At 64.0% G+C, this 9,765-nt stretch overlaps 1 protein-coding gene across 1 annotated transcript; it reads right to left on the reverse strand.

Annotated features, from left to right (window-relative positions):
* Positions 1-1,920: 1,920 nt before the first annotated feature.
* On the reverse strand, positions 1,921-9,475 carry LOC115506950 (cartilage oligomeric matrix protein). Its single transcript, XM_030304918.1, has 19 exons — positions 9,397-9,475; positions 9,068-9,153; positions 8,612-8,663; positions 7,984-8,153; positions 7,161-7,298; positions 6,828-6,902; positions 6,575-6,733; positions 6,372-6,476; positions 6,177-6,284; positions 5,785-5,944; positions 5,094-5,212; positions 4,852-4,904; positions 4,567-4,748; positions 4,224-4,402; positions 4,062-4,110; positions 3,571-3,767; positions 2,776-2,948; positions 2,211-2,350; positions 1,921-2,125 (listed from the first exon to the last, which is right to left on the reverse strand). The coding sequence occupies exons 1-19, from the start codon at positions 9,473-9,475 to the stop codon at positions 2,079-2,081; spliced, it is 2,271 nt and encodes a 756-aa protein (XP_030160778.1). The 3' UTR covers positions 1,921-2,078.
* Positions 9,476-9,765: the final 290 nt, after the last annotated feature.

The raw sequence follows: 9,765 nt of genomic DNA on the forward strand, positions 1-9,765 counted from the left end.
CATAACCAAGCATCCTTCCAAACTCCCAGCCCCATCTGGATTCTGGGTTTACTGCATTTCCAAAGAAAGCATCCCCACTCCTAGGTACAGTCTGGGTGTGGTAAGGCCTGGCGGTTATTGGGGAGCCCTCCACTCCCCACCCCCAGTCCTGACAAAGCACCTGCACCCACCACCCTCACTGGGTTCTGATGGACCTGTAGGTAGAGGCCACAGAGGCTCTCATTGTGGGGGTAGGGTAGGGGGGCCACAAGGTCAAGGGTATCCGGTGCCCCTGGTCTTGACCCATCACCCCTGCAGGTGATGCTCCAGGAGAGGGAGCTGTGGCCCCCTGAGCCCTTCCCACTTGGCTTGCAGAACTGTGGGGAGGACTGTGTGCCTCCCCCCACTGCTGGAGGCCTGCCCGGGGTGAGTGGGCAGCTAGGTCTGTTTCTGCTCCCGTTCTCCTTGGAACCTGTGCCTCCACCTTCTGGGGGTCTCACAGTGTGTGACTAGGGGTTCCTGGTACACTCCTCCATCAGGCCCTGCCCTACCATCTCAGCCTGAGCTGACTCTCCTTGGTTTCTCTTGGCCTTTGGCCTCCAAGGTTCCTGGTTGGGTGGGGCTCAGTGCCCTTTCATAACCCTTAGCCACAGGCAACTGGCCACAGACACATTCTCTCCAAAGTGGCCACTCCCAGGAGAGGGAGATGGGGTAACCTGTATCCCCAGGCCTGGGCGCTGGGATACTCATCAAAGGCATTGGCGGGGGGTGGGGGTGGGGGGTGGGGCGGCGGTGAGAAAAAGACCCTTGTGACCTGGGCCTCAGTTTCCCTCTTGTCACTGACTCAGACCCATGGGTCTCGGGCCTCAGGGTCCTCCCCGACAGGGTGGGGGCTAAGGTCTGGACATCAGAGTGATGCTGGCTCCAAATAGTTCTTTCCACCTGCCCTCTTGGCCAGCCCTCAACACCCCGTCCCAAGATGCCAGGGACATGTGGCACATGCAGGGCGTGGTGTTGCCCCCATCTCGCAGGGCTCTGGACTCTGGGGCCAATCAGTGCCCAGCCCATCCTAGCCCATCACTTCTGACCTCTTGTCCACTCGGGACAAGTGGACACAGCTGTGGCCTTTGCCACCAGTCCCTGAGAGGGAGGGCTTTGGCAGCCAAGGTCCACTGGCCCCGCTGTGCCCCCCCCATAGGAAACTGCCCCCCAAGGGGCTGGGCGGCACCACTGATATATGCAAACCTGCCGGTCCAAGCCCTGCTCCACCTGTTTCCCTCTGTCCCCAGGCTGGCTCTGCCCCTGCCCCCAGCATGTACACTCTGCTGTGGATGTCCGTGGGCCGTGGGTTGGGTGCCCACGGTGGGTGGGGGCGGGCGGCTCAGGGCGCACTCGGCCGGCCCCTGCCCATCCTCTCTGGCGTGGACGCTTTTGTCTTTGTACCTTTGCATCCTTTGTAATGAAACATAATAAAAATCCAATGTTTTCGTCCCTGCCTCCTCTCCTTTTTTCCTGCCCCTTCCCCTACACTGGGGATGGAACGTGGGCCAGTAGGTGTATCAAGTGGGAGCCACACACAGGCCCCCCGCCACACACACACACACACACACACACACACACACATGAACGTGGACACCCAGGTGTGAGCCCCTCACCCCCACCCCTAGCCAGCTAGTTGGGCCTATTGCCTGGAAGGGGAGGGACCCCAGGATCCTGGGGGCAGGCACTCAGTGGTGGGGATCCAGCCCTGTGACCTCAAGTGGGTAGGATGCAGTGGCAGGCCCGGGGCCTCCCCAGTGTTGGACACTCCTAGTCAGGCCGCTGGTCCCCAGCCACTCGGGGCAAGGGGACGGGTAGTCATTAGCAGGTCTGGGGTCCCCGGCCCAGCCTTTCCTGGCCCCACCCCACGATCTCCCTGAAGCAGAGACCACAGCCAGCCACTCCACCGCACACACTTTATTTTGTCCTCTCTGAGCCCCTCAGCCTTCCCTCCCCCAGTCCAGCCACCCCTCGGAGCCGGGCACTGAGCTCCCTGCTTGGCGTGCTGAGGGCAGCCCTGGGGGTGACCTTCTTCCAGCAGTGGGTCCCCACGCCCATCCCTAGGCCTGCAGCAGCCTCTGAGTCTCGTAGTCCTCAGGGATGGTGTCTGTGGAGAAAGGGCCAGCGAGAGGGTGTGAGGTTGGGCAGGATGGACTCCCACCCCCGCCCCCCAAGCAGGGCTCTCCCCTCACCATTGCAGCGGTAACGCAGATTGGCCCAGATGATGTTCTCTTGGGAGAAGCAAAAGACCCCCAGGCGGCCACCCCTCATGGTCGTGTCCAGGACCACGTTGCTGTCAGCCACCAGCTCAGGGCCCTCGTAGAACCGCACTCTGGGGGGAGGATGGGACAGCGAGGTGGGGCCCTGGGCTAGGCCCTCCCCTCTGAGGCCTTGGCGTCTGCCCTGGAAGACGAGTCCCCTCCTCTCTGGGAGTGGAGGCCGTGTGTCCCCCCCCCCCGCCTGGGCCACTCTCAGGGCAGGTGGGGCTTCTGACCTGAGCCTCAGCTTCCCTGCGTGACAGGATGGACTTCCTGGCAGTGCAGTGGGGACTGAGAAACAAGTAGGACCCCACCGTCTAAGGACCTGCTGTGTCCTGCGTCCTAGGAGAAGTGTCATGTCCCAGAGCCAAACACAGTTAATTCTACCTGCCCGTATCATTCCCATTTTACAGGTAAGGGTACCGAGGTCCCCTGAACCTCCAGGAGCCAGGACAGAGCAAGGGACTTCTGGTCCACTGGCAAGGGGCGAGGTCCCCACCTGATGTAGCCCACTTGAGGCCGGTGCTGCAGGAACCAGCGGTAGGACGTCTTGTCCTTCCAACCCACGTTGCGGGGGTCCTTCCACAGCAGCCGCACCTGCGACGCTGTGTCCCCCGTGTGCCAGAGTGCATTCCGCAGCTGCTCCCCGGGGCCTGTGGAGGACTTCACAGCCTGCCATGCCCAGGGACAGGGGAACAGAGTCAGAGACTGCCCAGGCTATCGGAGCCCTGCAGAACCCTGCCTGGTGGGACAGGTTTTGGCAGTGGTGGGAGGCTCTCGGGTGCCTGGATGGGATACCTGCAAGGAAGCCTTCTTAGGGGCCACGTGGAGATTTGCGGGTCGGGTATGGGGGGGGGGCAGGGATGGTCTGGAAGCTCACGCGAGGATTTGGGAGTCCGTGGACAGGTTTGGAGTCTGAGAGGATTTGGAGGGGTCTGCGAGATGACTTAGTGACCCATAGAAAGTTTTGGGTGTCCATGGGATAAACTGGGCTCTATAGGATTTGGGGAATTTGCTGGAGGGTTTCAGTGACTTACTGAGGTCTAGGGGTTCTGCAGGAGGATTTGGAACCCGAGGGGAAGTTTAGGGCTCCGTGAGGTTTCGGGGCCCAAAGGAAGTTTGGGGGCCCTAGGGGAGTGTTTGAGGGCCTGTAGGAATCCAGGGGGTGCTGAAAGGACTCTAAGGTCCACAGGATGACGCTAGGGGGCTGTAAAGGCTTTGGGAGACCTTGGGAGGATTTGGGGCCTCCTAGAGAGCTCAGGGACTGAGGGAGGTCAGGCAGGGCCGCGGACACCTTGAGCTGAATGCCGGGTTCAGCCACTGCACGGAAAGGATTCGCCTGCCAGTATGTCTGTTCCATCTGCTTCCACATAACCACATAAAAGCTGGAGCTGTCCTGGTAGCCAAAGATGAAGCCTGCGTAGTCGTCATCCGTGGCCGTGTTCACGTGGAACGTGCCTTCAAAGTCCACGCCATTGAAGGCCGTGTAACCTGGGGAAGAGAAGGGAGCAGTGGGGCTCTCCCCATTGGGGCCCTGCCTCCCCCCCGGCCCCGCCCCTCTGGAGTCCAACTTGCCCCTAGGCCCAGATCCCCGCCCCCGAGTCCAGCCACGACCACATCCCTGGGCCTGTGACATGCCTTGGGTCACGCTCCTTCAGAGTCCAGAACTGTTGGACCCCAGAGCCCAGACTCAACCTGGCTCCGCCTTTCCTAACTTCAGACCCGCCCCTGGCCCCGCCCCCTATTCGGCTAGCTGTACGGCCTGGACCCCTCTCCGTGTCTCACCCACAGCCAGGCCAGGGTCGCTGTTCATCGTCTGCACGATCTCCATACCCTGATGGGGTCAAAGGAAGAAGGGCCTCAGGTCGGCCGCATGGGTCCTCGGTTCCCCCGCCCCCAGCTGAGGACCCAACCCCACCACCACCTTCCACGGGGCCCTCTCCCCACCTGGTTGAGCACCACCCAGTTGGGATCTATCTGAGCGTCGCCTTCGGGGTCCAGCACGACCGTCTGGAAGGCCCGGAAGTCAGTGAGGGTGACCTCGGCGTTCTCCGGACACACATCGATCTTGTCCACCACTTTGTCCGCGTCGAAGTCGCCCTGGCACACGTCGCCCACTCCGTCCCCTGAGAGACCCCGCGTGGTGGAGTCAGCGCCAGCCCCGCCCAGGGCCTAGTCACGCCCACATCTGCTATAGGTCCCGCCCATACCACGTCCCAGCCCCTCCCATACGTGCCAAGGTCTCCACAACAGCCTCTAACCCGCCACAGGCCCTGCCCCCTGCCCTTACGGTCTACATCTTCCTGATTTGGGTTGGGCACCAGGCGGCAGTTGTCCCGACTGTCAGGGACCCCGTCGTTGTCATCATCCTCGTCGCAGGCGTCACCCTGGCCATCGTGATCTGAATCCTGCTGGGCACTATTTGGTACTGTAGGGCAGTTGTCCCTTGAGTCCTGGTGCCCATCCCCATCCCTAGAATTGGTGGGTGGGACAGAGAGACAGTGAGATTGCCCAGAGGGCTGCGTCGGGGTCGCCCACCCTCAGTCCCCACCCCCACCCCAGATGGCCTCCTTACTGGTCTTGGTCGCTGTCGCAAGCGTCTCCCACAAAGTCGTGGTCCACATCACTCTAGGGAAGGTGGATGCAGGAGTCGGAAATCAAGGCAGAGGAATTCAGAAGCCTCCCACCGACCCCGAGTTCCAGAACCAAGGTCCTCCTGACCCCAAGGAACCATGCTTAGACCGCGCTTCAGTCTCCTTAACTAGTCTGGAGCTCACCTCAGGGATCTGACCCAGCTGGGGTGCCTCCGGCGCTCACCTGGTCTGCGTTGCTCTTCTGGGGGCAGTTGTCACAGGCATCCCCTACACCATCACCATCGCTGTCCTTCTGGTCTGAGTTCGGCACCCTTGGGCAGTTGTCCACCGTATTTCGGATCCCTGCGAGAAGCAGGGGGACAGCACAGGATCCCAGGTTGGGGGCGGGACCAGGCTAACTTCGGCAAGGCAGCAGCAAACCTGGGGCTAGCCTGGGACACAGTCGTGCGCCTCTCGGGGCTCCCAGCGCTACAAAGTTAAATCAAGTAGGGCATTGGCCCAAGCCTCAGAGACTTGATGGACAGCGGGTGAAGGGACTGGCTCTCACTCACAGAGGAAGCTCAGCTGGACCCTCCGCTGGCCCTGGGAATGCACCATGCTGAGTGTCTGCCCCAGGTGTAAACCTGGCACCTCCCTGGCCCTAAACTGCAGGCTCACGTCTCTGTTCAACTACTTACTCCTTGCAGCATCTGACACAGGGCCCCCCTCCCCTCCTCCAAGTGTTCCTGCCGCTTCCCCTTCGCGTCGTGTCCCTGCCTTATTTTTCTGCCCGCAGGAGCACAGTCTGTGGTCCCTGGAGCCCTGGAGCGAGCTCACCCGCAGCAGCTTCAAAAACTAGCCGAGCTCCGCCCTCAGGCAAGCCGCGCCCCTCGGTGCTTGCCCTTCCCTCCCCCCCTCCCTTCTGCTGCTCTCACGGTCGCCGTCGATGTCGTCGTCGCAGGCGTCGCCTTTGCCGTCCTGATCTGTGTCCTTTTGGTCATCGTTCTTCTGGGACCGGCAGTTGTCGCACGCATCACCCCACTTATCGCCGTCCGCATTGCGCTGGTCTGGGTTCCGCACCAGTTTACAGTTGTCCTGGGGGACAGGGCAGATTACCGGGGGGAGGGGGGGCCGGTCAGGCCTGGAGGGGCAAATGTCACTGCCCAGACCAGACCAGCTCCGAGGCCCCGCCTCCTCCGCAGAGCAGCGGTCATCCTTCCTGGACCCCGCCCCCCCCCCCCCCCCAGTCCACATCCTCTGAGGCCATTTCCCTCACCCAAGCCACAGCCCCACCTTGCCTAACCTAGGCCCCGACGTTTTGCCCCACCTGCTCATTGAGGACCCCGTCCCCGTCGGCATCCGGGTCGCAGGCGTCTCCGATGCCGTCGCGATCCACGTCCTCTTGCCCTGAGTTGGGCACCGTCACGCAGTTGTCCTGGGGGGAGGGCACGGCCGGCGTGAGGAGCGTGGCTAGGGAGCCCCGCCCACCACCGCGAGTTCTGGCCCTTCAGACCCCGCCCACCTTGCGGCACTGGCGTTCCGGGCAGCGCAGCTTCTCGTCGGGGAAGCCGTCCAAATCCGTGTCTCGGCCGCAGACGAGGCCGTTGCCGGCCCAGCCAACGGCGCACTGCGGGTGGGGTGGTGAGTAGGTGCCCCGGCGTGTTCGCCACCCACCCCACCCCCTCGTACCCCATGCCAAGGTCGTTTCTGCTCGCCCGCACTCACCACGCACGACCTCGAGCCATCGCGTTCCAGGATGCAGTCGGCCTTCTCGTGGCACGGGCTGGGCGTGCCGTCGGGGCAGAAGCGCTGTGAGCGCCGATGGCAGCCAGATGCCTGGTCGCCCACGAAGCCGGGCTGGCAAGGGCCGCACTGGAAGGAGCCCTGGGCCCGGGCCGCGGGCAGTGAGCTCGGGCTGCCTGCCACTTCTCACCCTCCCCCAGTGTCTCGATCCTTCCCCGCTCCTACCGTGCCTTACCCGGGTATTGACGCACACGGAGTTGGGGACGCAGTTATGCTGTCCGGTCTCACACTCGTTAATGTCCGTGCAAACCTGGATGGCAGGGAGCGCAGAGGTCACCGCCCCCGCTCAGAAACCCGCATACCTCCCACCCGGTTCACGTCTCCTCTGCATCCTACCTCTCCCCTACCTACATTCCTCCCCCAACCTCCACCATCTTGATGAGGACCCTTCCTCTATCCATCCCCCGGGCCCCGGGCTCCACCCCTTCCCACTGAAGCCAGGCAGGAAAATAGCCGCAAGGCTAGCGGACCATTTCCCTGAAGAAGCCCACCCCTCCACGGCCCTCACCTGCTTGTTGGCTTTGGCGAAGGCCAGCCCCACGCCCTCGTGGGCGGGGCCGCTGAACCCGGGCGGGCAAGCCTCGCAGCGGAAGCCGGGGCTAGTGTTGATGCAGCGGACGCGCGGGAAGCAGGGATGGGCGTTGCACTGGGGGAGGAAAGGCCACGGAGGGTCAGAGAACGCAGGAGGAGAGCCCCGTCGAGAACGGCGCCTCAAGATTTTGGGGGCTTGAACTTAGAAAATTCAAGGGCCATTAGCCAGCACTTGGGGGGGGGGGGCTTGTGGGGCAAAGGCCATTATCCCAGGGGTCAGACGCGACTTCGCCTTGATGGGGGCAGGGGAGCGACCTGGCGGAGAGAGGGGCTGTTCCTGGGAGCCTATGGGCTGGGTGCTCAAGGGCGGGGGAAGGAATTGTGAGGGCGGGCGTCCCCAGCAGAGGGGGGAAGTGGCCGTCGAGGCGTGCGTGCCCGGCCGTGGGAGGGTCGTCCGAGCGGGCTCCTCGCGGTGGTTGAAGGGTCGTTGGGGCTTCCGAGCCCCGGAGGTGAGGGGGGCCTTTGGGGCGGACCACTCTCGGCTGTAGGAGAGTGGTCGGGGCGGCCGTCACTGGCTACGGAGGGGGTTGGCGGGACCGGCGTCACTGGTGGTAAGGGAAGTGGTCTGGATGGGTGCCCCCCCCCGGCGTCAAGGGGGTCGTCCGGGCGCCCCCGGAGGTGAAGAGGGCCTCCGGGTGAGCACTTTCAGCCGAGGAAGAAATCGTTGGGGAGGTCGGTAGTTGTAGGGACCGGTGTTATAGGGGGGTCGTCGGCGGGGTGGGGTGGGGGGACGGGCGCACCTCGTTGACGTCGACACAGTGCGAGCCATTGCCAGTGAAGCCCGCGGGGCAAGGTCCACAGCGCGCGCCGCTTGCCGTCTGAGTGCAAACCACGCCTGGGTAGCAGAAGCCGGGCGCGCACTGGGAGAGGGGCCGCACGCTCAGGCCTGGGGTGCGCGCTGGCTGCATCCCTGCGGGTGGTGAAGTGGGGCTGGTCAGGGCCCAGCCCCGGGGGCGGAGTCTATCAGGAGCACGCCCCTTCCTGGAGGGCCGCCCCTGGGGGCGTGGCGAGATCCCGGGCTTTCTGCGACCCCGCCCCGGACCCCGCTCCAAGCCCGCTAGGCTTTTCCAGTCTCTGCATCTCCGCGCGCGTCAGTTTTCTGCTTCTCCCAGAGCGTCTCTGCATCTCCCTCCATCTCTCGCACGGCCTCTGCTTCTTTTCGTGTGTCCCCCTCTCCCTTCCCATAGTCTCTGTCTCCCCCTCCTTGTTCGTCTCTCTCCATCCCTCATCCAATCTCTCCATCTGGCAGCCTCCGTCTCTTCCTGTCCCTTTTCCTCCCGGTCTTTCCTTCGCTGTCTCCGTCTTTGTCTCCCCAACTCTTCTCGATCTCCCCGCCTGCCGCGCCTCTGCCGCCCCAGCTGTGCTCACCGCACGCGTCACACTCCATCACTGTGTTTTTCAGAAACGTGATCTCCTTGACCTGCGGTGCAGGGGGAGACGGGGTGTAGTCAGCGAGGCCCCATCCCTCTTTTCCTCCCTTGAGTCTCCTCTCCCCTCCCCCAGACTCCCTTCCCACAGACCCACCCACTCCCCTCGGACCCTCCCTCCACCCCCTCGGACTCCCTATCCTCCCAGCACCTCTCTTCCTTCCTTGGGACTCCCTCCCCCGCCCCCCCCCCAGACCCCTGTCATCTCCCGCGGAACCTTCTACCCCTGGGACTCCCTTCTCCCTCTTTTCTACAACTTCCTCCCTGGACCTTGGTACCCACGATCCTCTCCATCTCCACCGGCACCTCCTTCTCCCATCCCCCTGCCTCTCCTCCTCTTCCAGGCCTCACTCCCCTCCTCCGCACTCCCCGTCCCCCCCCCCACCCCGGTCCGCACCTGCTGCCGCAACAGCTCCCGCACATCCTGCAGAGCCGCGTTGGTTTCCTGAAGTTCCCGAAGCATCTGCGGGCCCAGATCTGCACCTGCGCCGACAGGGGGCGCTGGTGGGGCGTCGGGGTTTGGGGACCCCCGCCACACCAGTCCTTACCGCGGCAGGGCCCTGGGACTCCCTCATTCCTTGAGCGTCCGCCCTGCTGCCTGGTTTCTCCGACCTGCATGCCCCGACGAGCAGTCCCTGAGCCCCCAAGAAGCCGCGACCCCAGGCCTCACGGGTCCTCCGGTACGGTTGGGGGTCGAGGCCACGCGTGGGGGACGGGGCGGCTTACCTATCTGTATCTGGCCCTGGCCCGACGCACGGAGGGCTGCCAGGGTGAGCAGGAGAACGCAGGCGGCGGCAGGAACCATGGCGGCGGCGGCGGGGAGCTGGACTGCAGCTCGCTCTCTGCTGCCCACGAGGCCCGCGGGGCGTATTTATCCCGGCGGCTCAGCCGGCTCCGGGGACGGCCCACCCGCGGCCCTGCCCAGCGTCCAGCCGCAAGGTAAACAGATGGCGCTGGCCTCTGCGTTCGAGGCCCCGCCCGGTGTTGCTGAACCCGGACACGGCGGGGAAACTGAGTCACGGGGAGCCGGGGTAGGGGTCGATAGGGCAGGGAGTCCAGTGGGACCACCCTCCAGCCCTCTCTCTCACTTCTCTA

The sequence above is a fragment of the Lynx canadensis genome, chromosome A2, assembly GCF_007474595.2.
Source record: "Lynx canadensis isolate LIC74 chromosome A2, mLynCan4.pri.v2, whole genome shotgun sequence".
Taxonomy (NCBI): Eukaryota; Metazoa; Chordata; class Mammalia; order Carnivora; family Felidae; genus Lynx; species Lynx canadensis.

Excerpts from the sequence above, each read along its gene's own strand:
- LOC115506950 (XM_030304918.1), bottom strand. The coding sequence starts at position 9,475 with ATGGTTCCTGCCGCCGCCTGCGTTCTCCTGCTCACCCTGGCAGCCCTC. Across the intron at positions 6,734-6,827 it reads CCGTGTGCGTCAATACCCGG|GGCTCCTTCCAGTGCGGCCC; the intron begins GTAAGGCACGGT and ends GCCCGGGCCCAG. Across the intron at positions 6,477-6,574 it reads ATGGCTCGAGGTCGTGCGTG|TGCGCCGTTGGCTGGGCCGG; the intron begins GTGAGTGCGGGC and ends CCCCACCCGCAG.